General features: G+C 39.0%; 1 protein-coding gene across 1 annotated transcript in view; it reads right to left on the reverse strand.

Moving 5' to 3' along the window:
* kctd8 (potassium channel tetramerization domain containing 8) overlaps positions 1–18,680 on the reverse strand; it is a 52,554-nt gene extending 33,874 nt beyond the window's left edge. The window contains exon 1 of the mRNA XM_004921462.4: positions 17,662–18,680. Within this exon, the coding sequence (XP_004921519.2) occupies positions 17,662–18,460 (799 nt within the window). The 5' untranslated portion in view covers positions 18,461–18,680. The remainder of the gene's footprint in view (positions 1–17,661) is intronic.
* Between the last annotated feature and the right edge of the window lie 6,589 nt (positions 18,681–25,269).

Raw genomic sequence — 25,269 nt, forward strand, 5'->3', positions numbered from 1 at the left:
AATTGGGCACTTCTTTAATTTATGTGCATTAGGTGAAAAAAAGGTCAGTGATAATTGATATTTAAATGAATATTTACAGTGACAAGTTATAATGGCATGAAGCGTGCTCACCCAGTATTAATTTCTCTTAATTATGTCATTATATAATCAACATTATCTTTTTATCTGACTAAAATTATTCTGATCACTTTCTATTACTGAGGATTTTCTGCAGTTTATGAAATGGGAATACATTTTTCAAATGTTTTTTTTTTTATTAAAAGCATATCATAAATATAAGAATTGGCAAACAGACAAATCCGTCAGATTTAAACATCAGCCTAGCTGAAATACTTAGCACAGATGCATAACACCCACCCATATAGTGTATATCAGTAATATCTATCAATTTACAGTAAGTAAGTTGAAACTAGCTATTTTTAAAAACAGGCTTACGCACACCTATTGGGAGAGAAATCATGTTTCCGCACAAGCACCTTTTTTCCAGAGAAAACAACCCCAACCCTGACAGTCTAATCTCATAGTTTAAATCTTTTATCCCCTTTACCAGTTTAATTGTAGTCTCTGCACTCTCTCCAGCTCACTAATATTCTTCTTAAGGGCTGAAGCCCATAACTCAAGGTGAGGCCTTACCAGGGACCTATAAAGGGGCAAAATCATGTTTTCATCTTTTGAAATTCATACTTATACTATATATTACAAAGCATCATTTCAGGACTCTGCTGTCCCTTTTTTAGCCGGACTTTTATGGAGAAGCATTGCTTTTACATAAACCCTGTTCTGTATTTCTCTGCACTTACCATATAATGTGATATAACTGTCCCAACCGTAGTATTCCATTTCCATTTATATTTTCATTGATATAGTGCAAAAATACCTAAAGATAGATCAATAGATAAAATAGCTGTCCATCATACATATATGTATTATATATAAAAAGATTCAATTAATGCAAAGCCAATACGTGGCAGCTGTTTGATTGTAAGCTCGACAGGGCAGGGACCTCTATCCTCTTGTCTCTGATTCTTAACTTATTGCAACCGTACCTTGTATGTATTTGTATTTATTATCATACTTTGTATTTATCTATTATTATAATAGCCCCATTTGTTTCCAGGCATAGCCTGGCGATGTGTGGTGAATTTTGTTGCCGTTTTTACACTGCATAATAAATCTGCCCTGAAGCATGATTCTTAATGAAAACCCATTGCTTTAGTTGCTTTTACCAAACAAATATTGGAAATGCTTTAGTACAAAGCTAAATCCTGCTGTTGTGTTACATACATTGGTGCCAAGGGTACTGCAGTAGCTTTTGGGCCCAGTCCAGGTGCTGTTGTTTCTTCTGTATTTAATTATTTGAAAACACGTCTCTAAAAAAGTCTCTTTAAATCCTTGAGACAGTGATAATGCACAATGGTATTTGGTTAGCCTCAAAAGGTGCTACATATACACCAAACCTGAGTATTGTGTCATGTATATTTAGTCCTATTGATATTGTACCTTTCTAGGAATGAGTGAGAAGTACAAACATGGAGTAAATCTACTGTATTATTTACAGGTATGGGATCTCTCATTTGGAAACCTGTTATCCAGAAAGCTACAAATTAAGGCAATCTCCCATAGACTCCATTTTAGACAAATAATTCCAGTTTTTCAAAATGCTTTTTTCCTCTGTAATAATGAAACCGTACCTTCTACTTGATCCCAACTAAGCTGCATGAATCCATATTGGTGGTGCTAAATTCCAATTTGGTTTATTACATTTTTAATTGATTTTCTGCAGACTCGAGGTATAGTGATCCAAATTATAGAAAGATCCTTTTTGCCACTAGCATTCTGGATAATAGCTCCTATACGTGTGTGTTTACTAGCACCATAATTAGTCATTCTCCATTATATAAAACTGTATACATATAATATTCAGAATTCAGATTTGTATTAATTAATACTATTGATTCTTTTTTTACAATAGAAAGTTACAGCTATTGCTTTGTTTGTGCAGCAGAATGGAAGAGCCTTCCAAAGTAAAAGTCAACACAGAAGATGCATGTACTAATAGAGTAGGACAAATAAACTCAAATAATGACAATTATTAATGATGATATTAATAATGAATATTGAGTTATATTTGTCATATAAAATCTCTTTGAAGTAGTTGTGACTATTCATAAATGTGCCCCTAAGTGCATATTTAATATTTTATTTATTTCCTGATATTTATTTAGCACATGACACATTTGCGCAGCACTTTACAGTGATTCACATCAGTCCCAGCCCCAGGGGAGTTTACAGTGGCACACACTAGGTCCATTTGGTTAGAAGCCAGTTTACTTGCTGCGCTAGCCAGAATCAAGTGCTACACCATGCTTTACAAATAAAAGTTTTCAAAAAATGGATCATTTTAAAAAATGCAGACTTAAACGAACATTTAATGTTAATGCTGCGTGGCAGGACTAAGGAAGGAGGTGAGGAGAAGGCGCTAATTAGCGATAACTGAAATTTTTCGGCAGGCACAAAATGTGCGGAAAAAACAGAAACATAAAAAGATGCGTGTGTCAAAAGACAATGACGCGTCAAAAAAATAGTTGCGTGCGTCAATAAAATGCTGCCCGCTTCACAGTTTCGCAAATATTTTGTCAAAGCGACACGGGACAGATTCGCTTATCACTAGAGCTGATAATTAAGTAACAGAGCAGAATTCTGTGCCAGACCCAACCAAAAGGACCCAAAGGTAATTCAACCTTTATCCTACTTCTGCCTGAATCCTACTGCAGGGATCTTCCATTAAAGTCTACCCCATCTGGGTATTTATATGATACAATGCCTCTAGTTATTTTGAAAAAGACTAACTTATGCAGTGCTTAAATGTAAGGGACACATCTCCTCATCAAATATAGGACTAAAGAACATTAGCCATTAGTGACAATTTCATTCTTTTTTAGCAAGCGGCGTTATGATGGTGCCACTAGATGGTCCCCCTCCTCCCTTCAGCCACCGCAGCTGGCAGCTCTTATATTGTGAGTGACATTAGAGGATGTCAATATAACTGCAGTGCCTGCAGTCAGGGAGCTTCTCACCAGTGTTCTGTAGGCCGCTATTTTATGATGACATGAATTCCTGACATTTAAGGAATGTGTGTGTCAGAATCACATTTAATATTCCCAGAGAATCTTGCATTAGTTTGTACAGATATTATGTCTTTAAACGTTCTCTGTGCCACAAAAGCATGCAGTGTTGAAGCATAGAAAATGTTCTTTTTTTTAAATGTTAGACTTCTATACAGTTTATCAACACTCAACAAAGTGGCTATTGGTAGGAAATGAAGCTCGAAAAGAGCAACAATAGTGATGAGCAAAATTTTTCAGGAGGCATGGATTTGAGGTGAAATTCTGTGAGTCGCGATTTGCAGATTTCTTTACAAAACCACAGCAAACTTTAAAAACACATGAGAACTCCATAAATGCATGAAAAGAAATGCCCATTGACTCTAATGCATTTTCACATTGCAATGCATTTTGTAAGTTTTTGCCAGGACAAATAAGCTCCTTACTACTGAGCATTGTGAGCTGACACCACCACTGGTATCATTGAAGATGGGTCTTGGGGGTACAAAAAGCTTTAATGGATGTGGACCTCCTCTCAACCAATCTATGGGTACACCCATTAGTTCTATGTCTACTTATTCAGTATTGCATTACTTACCATCCAATTGACTTACCTACAGCAATAACACTAACCATTCATATTTGTGCAACCTTTATTCTTACATAGTAGTTTACAGTAGATCATTTGTGCACAACTTCAACAAAATCCCTGTATTTAATGTTAACAACTGCCCAATATATTGAAACAGTCTATATGAACAGCACAGTTTGCCTGGGAGCTATCTTAAATAAACTGTTGCATTATTTACATGTGTATAAGGTATGCTTCAAGTAAAACAGCCACAAGACAAGACTGCCAGAAGCATGTGGTTATTAAGGTTGCACGCTCTGCATCTCTTGCTCAACAACCTTTTACCAAGCTACAGGAAAAACAGGCTTCAGATACATCTATCCATTAGGACATTCTTGTCTTTACTGCTGATCATCCTTCTAAAACATTTGCATACTGCCTATCATTCCAGATAAGGAAACCAGGGCAAGATCTAGAACACACCCTTACTGGACAGTGTCGGACTGGAACAACAAAGGCCCTTTAGAGAACATCCACCAACTGGAGCCCTTAAATGTTTACTTCTTGCTCACAGAAATATTGGTATTGCCATATTTTAGAGATTCATTGTTCAAGTGTAACATATTGATATAGCCAAGGTGCTGTTTTTCAAAATTATTTGCCCACTAGATTGAAGTATATATGGGAAATATTTGATACATAAAAATATCACAGCAACCAATGTGACAGCTTCCAGTAAGCTTTGCTCTACTTTGTGTTCTGTTTGTTGTGTTATTGCTTGTAAAAACTGGATAATCAAATACAAGCAGAACCTGGAAAAGATAGAAAACAGTTAATGTCCTGTGTTCCAGAAAGGGCAAGGGGCTTACTCAGGTCAGGGCCCCCCAGGAAAAATTCCGGTATTCTGCCAGGCCAGTCCCACACTGTTACCAGACACCTCCTAGAAACACCAAAAAATTAACCACTTTTCAGGTAAATTTTTCCCTTTTTGATCTGCAAGGAAGAAGAAGGAAAGTAATTTTGACATTTTACTACCAATAGATTCGCCATATTAGTGCCATCCAGAATGCTAAATTTATTCTGCAGAAAGCTTTACCATACCTGAGTAATCAGCCCTAGAAGCTTTCTCTATTTGTTAAAGATTGCAGCTGCCATTTTAGCTTGGTCTTCATAGCTTCCTGCTGCAGTTCTAGCCGTTATAGCTCAGATCACACATTCCTAAGGGAGGGGGGAGTGAGTTTTATGAATTCTTATGGGAGAGTGGAGCAGGAGAGCGGAGAGAACTGTGCAGACTCTGGCCCTCGGAATGAAGGATTTTTCTGAGAGAGGAAGTCAAGTCAGATACCCTAAGAACATGTTTACAAAAAACGAGACAAGAAATCCTCTGTTTGTTTTGATAGAAGACTCAGTGCAGCGTTTCTGTGAGTGCTTATGGCTGTATTTACATAGACTTTTCTGATAAAGCTTACTTAGTTTTTACCTTCTCCTTTAAGAGGGAACATCTAGAGGTTTAACCAATAGAAAAGCAACAGTTTTCAGAGATTGGGTTCTTATTTTACTGAATGTCACCTGCTTTTATTAAAGTGCTGATCATTTGGATTGTCCAAAAGGAACCACAGAAAGGTGGCCTTATAATTTATGACTCCTAATATGGTGTCCATGAATGGCCACTGTATGGCTGCCTGTAAGAAAGGGCTGAATGATACACTTAGAACATGGCAGCAAAGGGCACTTTTAAAATGATTCTGAACATACTGTACTGTACCATGAGCATTGTTACTATGTATGCATGTCTGCTTTATAGGAAGTTATTAATGAACTGTAAATAGGCAAACATGAAGGAGTATTAACAATTTGTATTTATGCTGTAAATTCAGTTTATTGTATTATACCAGCTGTAACAAGTAAGCTGTTAGTGGTTCTCTCCTGTCTGCCTCTGCCAATGAACTGATTAGCAGACATTTTGTCTTGCTGCACAGACTAGTCCCTGCCAGACAGACAGATGCTCAGCAGCTTCCCATGCCAGCAATCTTTCACTCTCAGCAACAGTAACAGTCAGACGTTCCCAACTCTCCGAAAAGTTCTGCTTTGCAAACAAAAAGTGTATGGGCACCGTCTGGCCCAGTCCAAGAATCCTTTTTTAACCAACTGATGTTTTTTTATTCTAACTGCTCTAGGCCAGTACAAAGTCATTGCTGCCTGGCTGCTACTCTGGGAATAAAGGTCTTACAATGTAACTACATACTGTACACTATTTTGTTTCCAATATATCTTTATCCAGTTATCTCTGTACATGAGTTCAGACAGGTCCATTCCTCATTTTATGCAGGAGAATTTTTCTTTTCAATACACACATACTTTCACGCTGTACAAAGCAAACATAACCAGAAACATGTGGAACTTGATATATTTGGCATTTGACAACTTCTAATGAACACAGAGGTTTCTAGACATTAGTCTGTTGTTGGAAATGCTGAGTGCTTTGCAGGGGCTTACCTACTCTATGGAAGAGTATGATAAGACCCAGTTCTCCGCTTAGGTTTCCAGCTTTACAGGCAGTTACACAGAGTGGGTTACATTAGAGAACAGGGGTAAGCAGGGCTACCTTGCAAGGTTGCCACTTGTCCAGTTTTCCTAATTTGGAAAACTGAGCAAGACTTTCCAATCACCAATTGCTGTGTCATAGCCCCACCTCGTGACATCATAGATCTGCCCAGTGACATCACTGTCCTGGCCCTTGATGTTACTGCTCACCCACTGCCTGGCTTTTGGCAGGGGGAAAGGTGTCATCCCCACTGCCTTGCAGAATTGGTGTCTTAATTTATATTTCACCGTGGGCACTATCTGCAAGGAATATATATGTTCTCTCTATGCCTGTGTGGGTTCTTTTGGGTACTCTGGTTTCCTCCCACATTCCAAAAACATAACGGCAGGTTGATGTCCCTAATGATACCGACCCTAGTACTCACTGGAGCAAGGACTACAGGAGATGTTGTTGCTATATAACAAAAGGATAATAAATACAATAATATTTATATTGTATATATACAATATATAGTCCAGCCATTTGGAACACTTGTTATATCTCTACTGAGATTATAAAGCGTGCTTACAATAATCTACATGGATAAATATATAGAGTATATGAAACATTTACCAATTTATTTGTGTCAGTAAGCAGAGTCTATTTTACATAGTTATTTCCAAAACAGCATTATGAATACATTATCAAAATGTGTTATGAAAAAACAAGAATTGTCACAAAAAAAAAAAAAATCTGATCTGCGTGCATTGTTAAATATCTAGATGTGATAAACTGGAGCCATAATTATATTGCCAATTATGTGTTTTGCTGCTGAAAGGCAGAAATAGCTTTCAATCATTCATAATTGCTTTGATGAACATGGGAACATTAACCAGAGGTATGAATTATGTCAGCGCTCTTATCGAGGTGGCAAAATGTGACAAGCTCTTCGGGAAGAACACGTAGGAATGGATGGAACCCAAAGAACAATATAGCGCTAAATGAAAGCACATTATAATCACAGAAGACATGAATGAGCAGAGAAATGCAGAAATAAATATATGTTGCAATTAATAAATCGTGTTTGAAAGGAAGTTAGCAAAGTGTAAGAAAAAACGGTGCTGATAGGCAAGTAGATTGGAATACTGTATATAACAGGTACCATAACATTGTCCATTATAGCGGGTGCCACCACCTAAAGCATCTGCTAGCTGTTTGAATGATCCTTTCTCTACATCTAGCTTTTTGTTCTCTCTGTTGGATGGGTGTGAAAAACTGGAAGATATAATGGCTTTTTATTCAATGAACCCTTTAGTGCTGAATCTGGTCCCAAATACAGGTAACGCTAGTCTTGTTCCATGAATGTTCCTACATACCTCAGATACATGCCAATTACCCAGCTAATTATTAAGATACAACATACTGTATATCACCAGTAGGCAGATGCTTCCCAGAGAAGGATAAACTTCATCAGAGTGGCTTTGGTATTCAGTGACCTAATCATAATCAAGCTTATGTGAATGCCATGTTTGAAAGATGCCAAACAGTCTATGGCATCATACAGCAGCCCCTCCGGCAAATGCCAGAATATACAGATTGCCAGTCCGGCCTGATTGGGGGGTCTTTGTATATGACCCATTTAGTGTAGCCAAAATAAATTTTAACTATTAATATCATGTGACTTTGACCAAGGAGGATCCCCATGAGTTTAGTGTTTACAGCGTTATTAAGACTTTTATTAGTGTTAAAAATGAAATGAAATTAATATTTGGATGTTGCTGATATGATAGTATTTAACAAATTCACATTTCAGCAGAGAACTTTGATCACTGAATCAATCAGTCCAGCTGTGTTTGAACACTTTGAGCAAATGAACCCCATTCTGTGCCCTGAGGTGTTAGAGCTTAGTGGCTTAGTGACTAAGTGTAATATATTTCTTATCCCAGACATTTCAGTTTCATAAAGAATACCATAAGTCACTGAGCAGTATGTCCTTATAGCCAAGAATACAACCAACATCTGTAATGACCATATCTCAAATGTATTGTTGCCATACATGTTCTCTGCCATACATGCAATGTGGTAGGTCCCAGTCATAGGAATAAATGTAGAGAAGTCATTTTCTGCTCCCATAAAAGATACTTTCCATAAGGAAAACAAATTACAAAATTGCTTTTTCTCAAATCATTTTTTTTCTTTTATGCCTTAGCTTTGTCTGTTCTAAACCCATTTCCCAAACTCTATAAAAGTTCAGTTTCTGTTCCAGTTCCGTTCAGTGAGTGTGCAAGTAATTACTCAAACTCCACCCATTGCCATTACACAACAATACACCTTGCGTGACTAATATAGTACTATTATCAACACACCGTTGGGTTCCAAGTCTCTCTCTGAGTTAAAAGATATCCCAACCTGCAGAGCATTGTGAGTGCAGATCTTTATAGCTAGAAATAAACTCATTCAAAATAAGACACTAACAATAGTCTTTTCATTGCAGACAATCATTCCTTGCATATATTGAGCCTATGCTTTCTTTGCTCAGTAGCTGAATTTGATGTATGCAGAAATCACACCAGAATGCTAGCTAGGGTATTCCTTGCATATTCAGATTAATAACAACATTTGTCAAAATGAAGGCATATTGTTAGGTTAGTCTTTCTGATGCTATAAATGTCAGGATATTGAGCATAGAAAAGTTGATAAAGAGAAGTGTGGTGGCAAATGTCTGCAGTAATGAATAAAAATAAAAAAAAAGTTATACTAAGGCTAATTTACTAATGCAAAGTTGTGCACTTGTATTGTTAACTTTTTGGAGGCAAACTGCCATATCTTTTTTCCCCACAATACAGCATTTTTCCTAGAATGCCAGCATCATTGTGACTGCTCACAAAGTGGCACCCAGTGTAAATGCACATGGTGCTCCAAGGTTTTAAATGCAGAAAATGTAAGGTTAGGCGATACCTTTTATTGGCTAACAGGGTAAGTAAAAATGTTAAGCTTTCAGAGCACCCAGGTCCCTTCATCAGGCAAAATACAAATGAAAGCTGAAAAGGCACAGCATATAAGTTGTTACATGGGCAATAAATAAGGAAGTTACAGATAGAGATAGATAGATATAACTTGTAGAGATAATAAAAGGGGTGGGTTGTAAATAGTCCAGGGGTCTGGATTCAGTCAGCTCACTTAGGGGCACATTCATCAAAGTATGACAGGTCCGAATACAAACAATTCTTATTTTTTCTAAGGTTTACAACTTTTGCGTATTTTATGCAATATTTTCATACATTTGCGCTACTTTTTTGTACTTTGCGACAAAAAGCGCGACATTTTGTGCGTCAAAATCGTATTTGTCACACCGAGTATGAAAGTTTCGGATTCATTCAAGCTTTGTTATCGTGACTTTCCTTGGGCCAGGTTGGAGCTGCACAGTGCCATTGAGCCCTATGGGAGGCTTTCCTTGGGCCAGGTTGGAGCTGCAGAGTGCCATTGAGCCCTATGGGAGACTTTCCTTGGGCCGGGTTGGAGCTGCAGAGTGCCATTGAGCCCTATGGGAGACTTTCCTTGGGCCGGGTTGGAGCTGCAGAGTGCCATTGAGCCCTATGGGAGACTTTCCTTGGGCCGGGTTGGAGCTGCAGAGTGCCATTGAGCCCTATGGGAGACTTTCCTTGGGTCGGGTTGTAGCTGCAGAGTGCCATTGAGCCCTATGGGAGACTTCCCTTGGGCCGGGTTGGAGCTGCAGAGTGCCATTGAGCCCTATGGGAGATTTTCCTTGGGCCAGGTTGGAGCTGCAGAGTGCCATTGAGCCCTATGGGAGACTTTCCTTGGGCCGGGTTGGAGCTGCAGAGTGCCATTGAGCCCTATGGGAGACTTTCCTTGGGCCGGGTTGGAGCTGCAGAGTGCCATTAAGCCCTATGGGAGACTTTCCTTGGGCCAGGTTGGAGCTGCAGAGTGCCATTGAGCCCTATGGGAGACTTTCCTTGGGCCAGGTTGGAGCTGCAGAGTGCCATTAAGCCCTATGGGAGACTTTCCTTGGGCCAGGTTGGAGCTGCAGAGTGCCATTGAGCCCTATGGGAGACTTTCCTTGGGCCAGGTTGGAGCTGCAGAGTGCCATTGAGCCCTATGGGAGACTTTCCTTGGGCCAGGTTGGAGCTGCAGAGTGCCATTGAGCCCTATGGGAGACTTTCCTTGGGCCGGGTTGGAGCTGCAGAGTGCCATTGAGTCCTATGGGAGACTTTCCTTGGGCCAGGTTGGAGCTGCAGAGTGCCATTGAGCCCTATGGGAGACTTTCCTTGGGCCAGGTTGGAGCTGCAGAGTGCCATTGAGCCCTATGGGAGACTTTCCTTGGGCCAGGTTGGAGCTGCAGAGTGCCATTGAGCCCTATGGGAGACTTTCCTTGGGCCAGGTTGGAGCTGCAGAGTGCCATTGAGCCCTATGGGAGACTTTCCTTGGGCCAGGTTGGAGCTGCAGAGTACCATTGAGCCCTATGGGAGACTTCCAAAATCATACACTGAAGGTTCAAAGTAAGAAATCTTTTCCTGCCGTTTACGATCGTCATATATGAAAAATTCAGTTCTTTTTTAAAAGATGGGAGGTGTATTTCTTTTGCAAACAGAAGTCAGAATACGAATATTGAAGGGAAGAAGGCAAAGTTTACAATTATACAAGCGATAAAAGCAAGCGGAAGCTTTAACATATTCCATGTATTGCTTATTGCGTAACTGAAGTGATTTCTCTGCCATGCTGTTTGTTTTAAAGTCTATTTGATGTCATATTCAATAATAATTTTATATAAATGGATGATTAAGACAGACAAAATACTGGAGGAGCATTAGTGGCATTTAAAATGCAGCTATTAATGGGAAACTAAGCATTCTAAAAAGCACTTATGGCCTGCAAAGCTACAGGGACTGCATTAAATCTCAGAAGTTAACAACAGAAAGGCTTCCCAGGAACTACTCGATTGGGTGAACCAAATGTGTAAAATGGAAACTTCTAATTGCAGAATGAACGATACAAACAAACACCTTTCCATCTTAAATGGAACTTTAATTAAGGTTAATTCAAAATAAAACCAAATCAAATCAAATGTTCTCTCAGCATGCCAGGGTCAAGGAAGTCTATCTGTTATTCTCTATGAAAGTCTCCAAATGAGCTAAAAAATAAAAAAAGTTCCTACTTTTCTACACAAATGCCCAATGGCAAAGAATACCCATGCCCATAAACGTTATTTCCAATTTCCCAGCCACTACTTTTCCAGCATGGTATATTAATAGGATGATGAGTACAACAAATAAGTAAATGTGTATGTTTATATAAGTTTATAAAAGAAAACCTAATTAAGATTCTGGGTGCTTATTCACCAGTAGGTTGGATGTCTTTCTAGCAACTGAGAGAATACAAGATCACTGGCACTTACACATGATTCCACTGGAATACTGAGGTCAGGGAGTTGTCTCTTGTTCTTTTCTGGTATAAATTGGAGATTTCTTCATATTTTTTTCCTCTAAAAGCTTAAGATGAATTATATATGAATGAAGGGTTGAACTTGATGGACTCATTCACTTAAGCTTCACAGCCACATTACTTTAATAACTGTACCGCCTTACTGCTTCTCCATAGAATGGCAACATGTTACATGCAAAGGAACTGAATGAATATTTTATAGTTACTAGGATAATACAGACCTGTCTAATATGTAACAAGTCCTATATTTTTGAAATCCTATTTTTTTCTGCCAGTGAATCACATTCATTTTCTATAAGCTTTTGCCTTCCCTGAACCAGTAACTTCACAAACGATAGGTAGTGGAACATAATTATCAGGGCAAAATGCTGAAATGCTCTTTAGCATCATTTATGCAACCTAAGTGCTGATTTATTGTAAAGAGAAACCATAAAAGGTGCTGATATATCAGCAAAGTACCCAGGTCTGTATGAGGCAAAAGCATCTGTTTTAGAACCGCAAATAAACTCATTTCCATGAATGACAGTCACTTGTCAAAAGATCGGGACTGAAAAAAACTCTGACTTCTACATGTTTTCGACAGGTTTTGTGTAGAGATGTATGTGTATTTTTGCTTTCAGATTTGTTGCAGTTTTGTCACATAATAAATTGTGAAAAAGTCACTTTTTCAGTGACAAAATCATATTTAGGCTTGAAAATATCAGGACCGAAAAAATTGAATGTTGGTAAATGCCCCCTCAAATGTACACTCTTTAAATATAAGGCTAAGGGGCTCAATTATAAACACTGGGCAACTCTGCACCTGAGCAGTTACTTATGGCAACCAGCACTTGGGATTTCATTAAGAAGTCCAATCACTGATTGGTGGTTGATGGTTGCTATAAGTTACTCCCCATGGGCAAATATGCCCAGTGTTTATAAATGACCCCTATCTATTTTTATCTATCTATATCTATTGTATTAGATCTTATCTAAACTACAGAAACGTGTCTTTAAGGTGGCAGTTAACTATTTAGTTATCAATAACTATAGTTGTTGCATGGGGTATTGCCAACCACCCTGTCTATTGGCACCACACACGTCTCTCATGGAGTTCCAGGATCTGACCCAGTGCATAATTCATGCTGTATGACTCCATGTGAGGTAGCATATAATAGCCTTTCTGTATTTTTCGCTACTCTCTTGATTCTCTACATTCTAGTATTAACCTTCAGTGCAACAAGAGCAGTATATACAGATGATTCCATTCCAAATATAAATTTGTCTACAGCATTAATGGACACAAATCATTTTCTGGGGCATTGTCCTATAACAGTGTTGGAAAACTGCCTGCCTCCCAGCAAAACTGGTAAAGGATGGTACTGCAAAGTCAAGTAACCAAGCCATCACTTCTATCTTGTAACACCACAATTATCTTTGAACGATGCACCAACCATGTTTGGCAGATTGCTGATTTAAATAAGATGGACATGTTGTACATCACATGAGAATGAATTAAAATAATACAAGAGACAGTAGTTTCCCTTCTGACTATCAGGTACAGATTCCAGGCATTTAGTTTTTCCAGATATGCTTTATAAGCATTCCTGTATATTCCAGATTTTGATTCAATTATCCATGCTCTTTACATACAGTCTAAAAAGCACTTTGCACCTAAATGGTGCTGTAATAATAAAGATATATATGAGCATAGCTTCTGCTTTGCACATTGTTATCAGACATACCAGTATATGCAGAGAGTATACATGCTACAAGCATACTACATACGGTACATGCTACAAGCATACTACATACATTCTACAAGCATACTATATACATGCTACAAGCATACTATATACGGTACATGCTACAAGCATACTACATACATTCTACAAGCATACTATATACATGCTACAAGCATACTACATACGGTACATGCTACAAGCATACTACATACATTCTACAAGCATACTATATACATGCTACAAGCATACTATATACATGCTACAAGCATACTACATACGGTACATGCTACAAGCATACTACATACATTCTACAAGCATACTATATACATGCTACAAGCATACTATATACATGCTACAAGAATACTACATACGGTACATGCTACAAGCATACTACATACATTCTACAAGCATACTACATACATTCTACAAGCATACTATATACATGCTACAAGCATACAACATACATGCTACAAGCATACAACATACATGCTACAAGTATACTTAATACATGGTTCAAGAAAGTGATCAAGAAAAATAATACAATAATCCACTACAATCTATTCCATTGTTACAGTTGACAATTGTTGCTCATATATATTTCTCATACATTTTGTGGCTCATACCAACCACTATTGAGGTGGTGCTAAATCTATAAACTGATGATCTCAGCTCTATGGCACTTCCATTGAAGTACCAGTGTGCAAATGGCATAAATTCTACACCTCCAAATTACATGAAAGTCAATGGGAAAGCGTGAGGTTGTGCCCACATGGTACGAATTGCGCCAGCAGTAAAATGGGTGTTACATGTCTGGACATGCACTTTAATACTCGTCAGTCGCATGCAAATTATCTGCCACCCAAAATCTTGCAGGAGCCATGTGCAAAGAGATTTTTTTTTTAGTATTTACTTCAGTTTGTCCTTAATGGATCATTTAGGCACACACATATATTCCTCCCTAAATTACAAAAAGACAGTATTTAGGTTTATCTGAAACTTTACAATCTCTAGAACCTGTCTGTATGTCTTTTTTTATTATATATGAAATCTTTCCCTGACATGCGATCACAGTGACTCCTACCGATTTCCAGGCTAGACTCTGTACTACAGGAACATCACTATTGCTGGTGCTTTATCCTTTTTTTCAATGTAGCCATGAGATCAGTGTCAAACTACCTGCTGCCTTCTCCCCACATGTTCATTTGTGTATTGATCAGTCGACTATAAGTCTCATTTGCAAAGCCGAATGCAATATGTAAGTGCAAAAAAAAGCTACAATAGGTGATTTTCATGTAACTGTTCATGCTGGGTTCGGCTGTCTGCAAATGGCTTCTGTGCTGTCGTATGGCCTTTGGATCCAGTGCTGACTGTGTTAGCCAGAGCAGGATCCAAGACAGGTGGGCAGACACTTGTGCCCACTGGGGTTGTTACAACTAGTGATGAGCGAATCTGTCCCATTTCGCTTCGCCATAAAATTCGTGAAATGGCAAGAAAATTTGCGAAACAGTGAAAAATTTGCAAAACGCATTTGTTATGCAATGTTTTATTTGTTGCCCACGTTCTTTTTGTTGCCCGTGCCCAATCCCGATGTGACTGTGCCCATTTTTGAGCGCGATTTTTTTTGACGCGTGACAATTTTATTTTTTTTTGCCGATGGCGAAATACGGAAATTCGCTGCAAGTTCATGTCTGGTTATAGTTATAACCCCTTATATCCCACAAGACACTTCAAATCCTGTTGTATAACCAATTTCTAGGCTCTTGTGAGTCTCCACTTACACACGTAATGGTGAAAAGTCTAGATTAAAAAGTTTTTTTTAATGTCCATTATCTATGTAATAGGGGCGGCCACTGCCATAAGTGATTCCCACACAAAATACATATGTTGTTGTCGACGTAGGATGAAGGATGAAAATGATGGGTAGAAGCCTTTATGGCAATAAAGAGGCAGATGTATGTCAAAGTAGATAAACAATATGTAATAAAAGACACTAATTTGCCCAGAAGCACTAACCCATAGCAACCAATTAGCAGGTAGCATTGATGGTCACTAGTGATGAGCGAATCTGTCCCATTTCGCTTTGCCATAAAATTTGCAAAACAACAAGAAAATTCACAGAATGGCAAAAAATCTTGCATTTGTTGCGCAACTTTTTTTGACACGCAAAAAATTTTTTTGTTTCGTGAAACAATTCTCTAATGGCGAAATGCAGAGGTTTGCTTCAAATCCATGCCTAATTATCACTAATGGTCACCTGTTTAAATGCAAAAGTCTTATTGGTTGCTATAGATGTGAGGGAAAGGTAAGGGGCACTGAGGAGGATGAGTCCTTCAGGCAAGGACTGATAGACAGGTATGGAAAAGGGAAACAGAAGTACAGGAGAAGAATATATGAGTATATACGTGTATCAGTATGCACCTGTGTATTTAAGTGTATGTACCAGTATTATTTAAAGTTTCAATATACATTTAGAAAGGGGACATTTCCTCAAAAAATGATTGACACACCAAATTAACTTACTTAATTAAATTAACAACATTTTGATAAATACTGTATGTCCTATATGTAAAATGATTCAATACTATGCAGTAAAATATAGATCATTTATAGACACTTATTTCACTTATGTGTAAGCAGCAATGCTAATGCACTTTTGCTTTGGGAGCTGTCCCATGTGTAGTGCTGAAAGCAATCCTTTTTGGTGCCAGCTAAATATGATTATTATGAGCTGTATCTTGGTTTGACTTACTCCCAACTACACCACTTTTATTTCCAAACATACAAGTGAGGAATTTATATTTCAGCGATATGCCATTAGTTATTACAAAGGAAGGGTTATTACCTACTCCAATTCTCTGTTGAATAGAAAAGGAAAAGCGTATCTCTGGCACACCGCAAACACAATTACTTGAGTCAAAGCCTTCATGGAAAGCTTGGAATCACATTAGAATGTTCAAGCTGGCTGTAGACACAGAGAGAAAATTCTTTAAAGATTCTCCTATTTCTTTCCCAGCTGAGCTGCCATTAAATGCAATTACTCCAGGGCCATTTGCCTACATTACACACTTACTGAAAATGTAAAAAAAATGGTTTGTATTGTCATCAGATGCTGCTTCAAATAATAGCACGGCAGAGATATGCTGTGTGTAAATGATTCTGGAACACCACATACTATCACCACATACTATTCAATGAATGTTAATGGTAACTGTTCCTTGCTTTTTGTTTTGTGAATTAAAATTATAATAGTATTTTGTTTGGTAGTGACTTCTTAGCATAAAAGGAATCCTGGGTTGGAGGAAGGCTTCTGGCAACTCTTAGCAAATAGCCATGATATACATAAATCAGGAATGTTTAACCTGCTGTTTTTTAAACTACAATTCCTAGATGGGATGATGGGAGCTGCAGCTGAAGACCTGCTGTCTGGACATTGGAAATATCTGATACCTGCTACACAGTTTCATTTGCCCTTTGTTTTTTATCTACATTGTCCACCAGGGCCTCCCTGTGCTTCTGGAATTTAGGGGAAATTACTCCTCTGCCCTACCCTTAAACCAGTCCTGTTCCAAACATTGCCCTTATCTTATTTTGTAAAGCCATGACTTATAATACCAAACTTTTGTTTAATGACTTTCTCAGTTAATGATGGCAGTAGGAAAGTGGAGGGTACCTGTGAATGCTTAATGTTTCATAGAAGGTTAAGAACAAATGGAATGTAGATGTCATCAAGGCAAATTTATGACTGTATGAACAAGCGCACAGTACTGTATGTACTGAAGGGATCAGTTAATTGGTGCATGAAGACAGATAAGCTCTTAAGGGACGAGCAGGAAAAACTGGTTAAATCAAACTGATGGATGAGTTATGCTGCCTTTCTGCATGCGTTGTTTTATGAATATACAAGCCCCCAACAAGACGCAAGAAGGAATTACACACAAAGCAGGTTCACTTTAGTAGAGGTGTGAAGATGCCCATGGCCACACAATGTCATAGTTAAAGAGCACCAGGCGTGTAATTCCATTATATCACATAATTAACAGACTTGTTGCCAGAAGGATGAATTTTTAGTGAATGTCAAGGCAAAGAAATGCCTGTCAGGCTTCTCTGCTACGCAATGTGTGCATAAACTTTTTCCAAATTGTGACCATTATTTGACTGAGCCTAACAAACCAATACATTTAGCAATGTAGAAAACTAAGTAACCCGATGCAACCAAAACCTCTTCTTGCATTGGTAGCTGTGCAGTATATAGAATAGAAAGAGCAGAGGCAAACTTACTGTAAAAGATGTATTCTGTGTAGCTGCTCCAGATTTTGTCATCCCTGTACTGGTTAACGAATGCTGCCGTTCCTGTTGAATTACAGGCTACCATGTGAAATCCAGCTTCTGAGAGCCTGTCAAAGGCTTGCTCTAGGTAGGTGAACTTCAGATAGAACCTAGAAGTGTACTTCTCCGGGGGGCGGTCGGGATCCCTACTTTCATTCAAAGTATCTCCGAAAACTTCTTTGGCCAAAGCTATCCTTCCACAAACCATAATCCTGGCGACCCTCCTGAATTTGGCATCAGCTTGGTTGTCTCTGACCATTGTGTAGGAACCTCTGTAACCTATTGTGATAAAACCGGATTTCTTGTCTAGAGCCGCAGTCCTCACCAAGTCACTGCTCTGGGAACTGTCCTCTATATCACTCTGGCAGCCTTCATCATTCAGAGAGCTTTGCTTGGTTACCTTGGGCGTGAGCAACTTCACCAGGTCTCCGAGCTGAAAGTATTCTGCCTCCCTTAGAAGTCGTTCTTTCTCAGGGAAATGGTCAGGCAAAGAGAGTTGCTTGTCCCTCAGAAAGTCCAAGATATACCTGAAGAGGAACCCATCGCGGTCAATGAAGAAGCGTGTTCTGTTGTCCCTTGGCATTTCTTTGACGTTGTTCCTGTTAAACATGCTGTACAAGGTGCTATCCGGTACACTAGTCAGCGTGGTGTGCTTAGTGACATAAACTTGTCCACCCACATTCAGTTCTATCACATCTGGAAATGGATAGGACATCTCGCTGATGGGAAGTATTGTATCTTTCACAGCCATCTTTCCAATAATCAAAAAAAAGTGATGTTTTGGTAGAAAGTAGATACAGCCCAGCTATTAGTGGAGTAGCAATATTAAATGAGAGGGAGAATTAGGCGCTACATCCGCATTCCATTTATATAGCACAGCAGTGGATCAGAGACTTAAAAGCTAAGCCAGAAGTGAGCAATGATGTGCTGCAGGACTGGGGGCAGTAGCAGCAGCGGCAGCTGCAGAGTGGTGCTGAGGTACAGTGTGTAACCTGAAGAGATCTCTAACAGGACAGCCTCTCAAGGAGGGGGCTCGCTGATGTGTATGAGCAGGGAGCTCTGCTGGGTCCTGATGCACAGCAGCCGTGAAGCTTCTCAGCATGCTCAGAATGCTTTCTGATGTCTCACTATATATATATAAATATTATCCACTTAAAGTGCATGTCATATTATTCCCTCCAGTGTCACATCCTCAAATGCCATGTATGCCATCTCGCCCGAGTCATTTCAATCAATGGAAAGTACGTTTTCTTCTTCTGTCGCTCACTCGCAATTTTCATTAACGCTTCCAGCTCCCGACTAAAGTTTGACATTGCCCATGCCTTGGTGTAATTGGTGGGAATGATTCAGAGAATAAATAAATAGGACAGGTATAAGGTTGGATAACTGAGCTGCTGAATAACAGTCAGGGGGGAACAGGCAAAATTCAAGAGTTTTCATTTACTGATATTAAATTAAATAACTGATTTATTATTTATTGATTTGTTTAAAAAATTGTGTAAAAAAGATTTAGTAAATCTGCCCCAAAATGTCCTGCTGACCTGCATGGCAGAAACTGTGTTTTTGGCTTCAGAAAAAAACTACTAGTTTGTATAAATTTAAAGTTACCAGATTTCCAAAGTTACAGGAAGGGGCCTGCAGTACTCAGCGTGCCACACAAAGATTTTAGGGGTCACTTCTACTTATTGTAACACTTGTTTGACTAGGATATGGCAAACCCAGGCTAGTAGTGTGCTGTAGAGCATGTGTTACATGCAACCTTAATACTTAGGAGTGGGGCTCCGCTAAGTGGGAGATAGATAAGTGGAGCTGAGGGTGTTGTTGAACTACAACTAGATAAGCCGTGTAGTGCAGTTGTAATAAAGGACACCAGAAAGGTTCTTGCTGACAAACTAGTAACTTGTTTATTGTCCCAAACACTGATGGAATAGTGCAAACAGGGTATTATACTCACAGACACAGTAGATTGATGTGGAATGTCACAGTGATAAATGACAGTTGTGACCTTTAGGAACAGTATAGCCCAACTTGAAGATGTATAGAGTATTAGCTGAGAACCTGAGATGAATGCCCTTACTGGAGCGGATTCCTTCCAGCCAACTATGGTTCAGGGGCAAAGTACTACCTGAATCCTGCGTTTAACTGGTCCCTTCAGCAAGGCAAACAGAGCTGGGGTAGGCTAAACCCTTAACAACTCCTTCGGTGGGGCTAATGGCTGCCCTTTCTAGCTAGACTGACTATGCTCACCTCTCCTAGAGGGTGCTATTAAACAGAACTTACTGTGCTGGCTTATGCTCATTCACGGGGCCCTGTCCCTGACTTTAAGGGGTAGATGACTCTTATTACTGGGGCCTTGTGCCTCCAGGCTCAGTGGTCTGATGCCTGAGACAACGGCAGCCAAAGAGGAAGACACTCCTCCTTGCAAGACACTATATAGTCTGCAAGGGGAGTGGTTAACCAGAGCTAAACCTATTAAGGATAGTGTTTCAACTGTAACCTGAGTATAGAGGGCTCTGCCCAATAACAGTACAGATAATGAAAGATAGGGATATGAAGCCATAGGGCACTTAACCCTATGGGTCCCTACATATATTATAATTACCCTCTTAGAGCTTGTACTCCCGCCTCTTATGTACTCCTTTTCCCAGCACACCTAGCGCACCAACAAAGACTCTTCTCTGGAGTGTGAGCTGTAGGAGGTTATTATAAGACTAATGCCCCATAGAGCAAGTTAGAGCAAGATAGAGCTCTGCTACCGCGAGGGGGTTACACTCCAAGATACCTTTCCACCAGCAACAATAAGAGTCGCCGGAGGAAAGGCCTACGCATTACTTTGGCTTCTGGAAATTGTGCGACATTGCCTGCAGGTAGTGGTATATGGGGGGGACGCCAGCAGATTGATTTTAAATGAATTCCTGCCTGGGAAAAGGTTTGTAGTACAAAAAATATACTTATTCTTTTGCAGTATTGGGGTCAAAGGATTGATTATTCTACTTGTATAAGATTGTAGTTTACTATACTTCCCATGCCTAATATTATTAGGACTCAGCACACTTTCATTAAATAACACGGATAAAAAAAATTAATGGTTAATAATCACTTGAGTCATTATAAGACTCTTTAGAGTGCACTCTATATGTATATTTAGACCTGTAATGTGAGTTTTATCAATAAAAAAAAAAGGTGATTTTTTATCACAGTGTGGAGTGTTTTTTGAATAAGCGCAATCCCTAAGGACCATTGCAGATCACGTACCTGTCAGAAAGGTGGGGCAGAGCAGCAAGGTGCAATGGAAAGGGTGAGCCTTCTTCAGCAACAGAAATGCAGGTGCGGGAAGTTTGGAGGATGTTTTTTTTCCCCATAAAAACAATCAGCGCACCAGAGCCCCCCCTTTAGATTAGAGGAAAGGAGCTTCCATTTGAAGCAGCGTAGGGGGTTTTTCACGGTGAGGGCAGTGAGGTTGGGGAATGCCCTTCCTAGTGATGGGGTAATGGCAGACTCTGTTAATGCCTTTAAGAGGGGCCTAGATGAGTTCTTCAGTAATCAGAATATCCAAGACTATTGTGATACTGATATCTACAGCTAGTACTAGTGGTTGTATTTATAGTTTATGTATGTGAGTGTATAGATTGGTAGGTGTGGGTTGTGGGTGCTGGGTTTACTTGGAAGGGTTGAACTTGATGGACTCTGGTCTTTTTTCAACCCTATGTAACTATGTAACTAACTATGTAACTATGAGATAAATAATTACTCCTTCCTTCCTCCAGTCCTGGAATAGCAACAAATGGCTGGATAGTGGTGCTGTTGCCACAGGGACACCCAGGGTCAATTTTCCACAGTCAATTCGAAATGGGTTCAGTCCCCCTGAATCGGTGACTGATGGTAACTTTATTGTAATAAGCTGCTGCGTCACCATGGGGGTAACCATTTGGACTGAATAGGCAAAAAGACTCATGAATACACAGCAGATATCAGATACTCAGTGTCGAATACAAAAATGGTCATTTTAAATCAATTTTAAATTCCATTTAATAAAGGTAAATGTGTCAAAAAGTGCTCAATCCACTTCAAAAGTTCCAGTAGTTAAAGGGTTCCCACAGAGACCAATGTCAATAGACGCAGCACACTTGCATCTAAAAAATCAGGCATGCATGTCTTTCTGATGGCAAGCATAGTAAGTGATGGAAACCATCAGCACAATTAAGTTTTATACAGAGGTCAGATGTTATTCATGGCTCTTTACAGGACTACCTCTGTAATCTAAATAAAGACATTTATATGGAGGTGCTGGATAAACTGATACAAACTTATTACTAGCCCTCTAATAATTTTTATGAAAAGCACCTGCAGAAATGAGAAGATCTTGACCTGGGCCCCACTTATTGTCACTCCCGAAAACTCCCAAGCACCCAACTGCTGAATCTCCCCCCCTCTGTGCAGCCTGATCCCTCAACCCCTGCACGTGGGATTGTGCTTTGCTCGTGTAACAGTACCATTTATTTTTATTTAAATTGTGAAAGCTCTAATTCTTTGTGCCAATAGTCTCCTCGGGTCCCTAGGCCTCGGAGCAATTCCTTGTGCCTGGTACTTAATAACATATAAAGAAAGAATGATTAGTTGGTATGTTGGTTTTCAGTCATTTTAAAGTGCCTGATTTAGGTATTGTTTAGCAAGAAGTAGCTGTTTCAGGCCAAACACTCTAGTTTTAATTGCATTTTTCCATGTAATATATATGCTCACCTATTCAGTGGTTCATAGTTATGTAATACATAGGTGATTTATCTCTATTAGTCCAAAGAACACAATAGCCATCTTGTTTATTTTGCTTACTCCCACCTTACACCCTGCACTACCAGCATGCCCAGCAAACCATCAAATGCATTTTTAACACCTACCTAACATTTGTCTTTACAGGCAACACTGTAAAGGGAAACAAATCTTTAAACGATAGGCAGGCACTCCGGAGTTCCAATAAAATTGAATTACCGCTCAATGATCAAAGTATTTTTATTGATAAGTACACATTTATGCTTAAAAGCCTTACGCATTTCGTACCTTGCTTGGTACTTAATCATAGGCTGGTAAAGGCTCGAACCCACACTGTAAAGGCTCTAACCCATATTTCTAGTTGCTCAACTGATCCCTCTTAATGACCCCTGTGTCAGTAGCTGTACTAATCATACTAATCACTAGAAATTCACTAGAAATTAAGCCAGGCAAAAAAATTGCACTCTTCCCTTGCCAAAACCCAGCCAAGAAACCCTTAAATTTATCTAAGGGGTTAATATATTAAAATAAGTTGGTTGGTATAAGTTACTAGTTCTGCTGCAAACCTTGTGTCAGCCCAAGCTCAGTGTGATAGAGTTGGTACAGATATAGAAAATGCATATAAAGCCAGAGGCCTTAAATATTTCTGGGCTGGAGGGCCAGAAGGCAGCTCGCTGTCAGTAACACTCTAATCTCTCTGTGCCCCAGGTACCCATAGTGATCACTACATTGCAAGAACACGTTGTGCTGAAATCATATGCCTGCAGCACTGCATACAGCAAGCAGTGGCACATTGGATTTCACATAATAGATGTGCCTGAGGCATACAATGAGACACATGTACTGTATATGTAACATTAGGGCTGACATACTTGCATTGAAACCAAACCAAAGTCAAATTCTGTTGTATTTACTGAATTTGCTGGACTTTTCCTGTGGTTTTTCAATGTAAATGTTTGTCTGTCAGTAATAGTATTAGCAGTAATGGAACAAACAAATTGAACCAATACTGAAACACAATGAAAATAAATAGGTTTTCTATCAGTCACAGGGGGATCATTATGGCACAGGTATGCGATCCAGTTTCCTGGATAAGGGGTGTTTCTGTAATTTGGATCTCCATACCTTAAGTCTACTGAAAAAATAATTTAAACATTAAATAAACCCAATAGGATTGTCCCCCCCCCCCCTTAGCTGGGATCAAGTATGAGATACTGTTTAATCATTATTTTATTATTTCAAAAGTCAAAATGATTTTTTTTTACAATGGAGTCTATGGGAGATAGCCTTCAGAGCTTTCTGGATTACAGGTTTCCAGGAAACAGATCCCATACCTGTAATGCTAAATATTTTACAACAAAAAAAAAACTAGTAAAAGTATGGAAGTATGGAATCCTTTATCTGGTAACCATTATCCAGAAAGTTCTTAATTATGGGAAGGCCATCTCCAATAGACTCCAATAGACTCCAATAGACTCCAATGACTCCAATGTCCAATAACTACAATATACATTTTCTTTTTTTTTTTTTAAACTGATTTTATTTTGTTCTGTAATAATTGAACAGTACCTTGTACTTGATCCTAGCTATGATATAATGAATATAATGAAGCCAATTATAAATAAGGAAGAGGGAAAGGTGAGTAATGCTTGGAGGTCATGCATTCCCTGTTGGACTGAATCCCGCACTGCTGCCCAGTTAGAAGGGATCCACTGAAGGGCACCAATCCTCTTTATATAAAAATATTCTGTGTTCCATGGCTTCAAAGAATTGAATATATAATGATATTACTGTAACAATATTGTGTAGAGGGACATCATGTCACAACAAACAAATTTACCTGCTTGCACCTCTTAAACTTATAACATGATTTATGATTGTAAATACTGACTTTAGGCTTTGGTTACGGTTTACACCATATTTTACTATCATTATATGGATTCACATTAATCATACTATGCGTAACACAGGCAGATGTTTGATGAGGCCCCAGCGGGAGGTGTCACAATGCACTCAAATTAGGTTTTAGTGGGTCTCCGCGTATCCTTGTTAAACAACATATTTTACTTAAAGGAACAGTTCAGTTTAAAAATTAGACAGGATGTGCAAAATAGGTAATTAAAAATGTAATCTATGAAGGCTGGAGTGATGTTATGGCTAACATAATAGCCAGAATACTACTTCCTCCTTTGCAGCTGCAAAAGAGCAGAGCTGCAAGAGAGGAAGTAGAGTTCTGGCTATTACATTAGGCATTGGTTCACTCCAGCCTTTTTGCGTAGGCTATGTATTTACTTGATATTGCCCATAGCAACCAATTAGATCTTTGCTTTTACTTTCTAACTTGGATATGACTGCTCAAATCTAACTGCTGATTGGTTGCTATGGGCAACATTACTGGTTATGTTGGCTTATACACTATGGGGTATATTTATCATGCTGTGTAAAAAGAGGTGTACAGCATAACCAGTGATGTGGCCCAGTGCAACCAATCAGCAATTAGATTTCAACAGTTAGAAAACCAAAGCAAAGCATCTGATTGGCTGCAATGAGCAACATCACCGGAAATGCTTTACTCCATTTTTACACAGCATGATAAATATACCCCTATAATAAATATGCCCCTAGCCATATAGCTGAGCCTAACAGTCTCCAACATTGTCAGCTAATACATCAGTTGGGACATTGTATCTGTGGCACATGTACTGGCTTTCACTATTAAACCAGCATGTAATTAAAGAAGGGCTAAATACTGTATGGTATGTACTGTAGACTGACCAAGTAGCCCAACTATTG

Source organism: Xenopus tropicalis, chromosome 1 (genome assembly GCF_000004195.4).
Source record: "Xenopus tropicalis strain Nigerian chromosome 1, UCB_Xtro_10.0, whole genome shotgun sequence".
NCBI classification, from domain to species: domain Eukaryota; kingdom Metazoa; phylum Chordata; class Amphibia; order Anura; family Pipidae; genus Xenopus; species Xenopus tropicalis.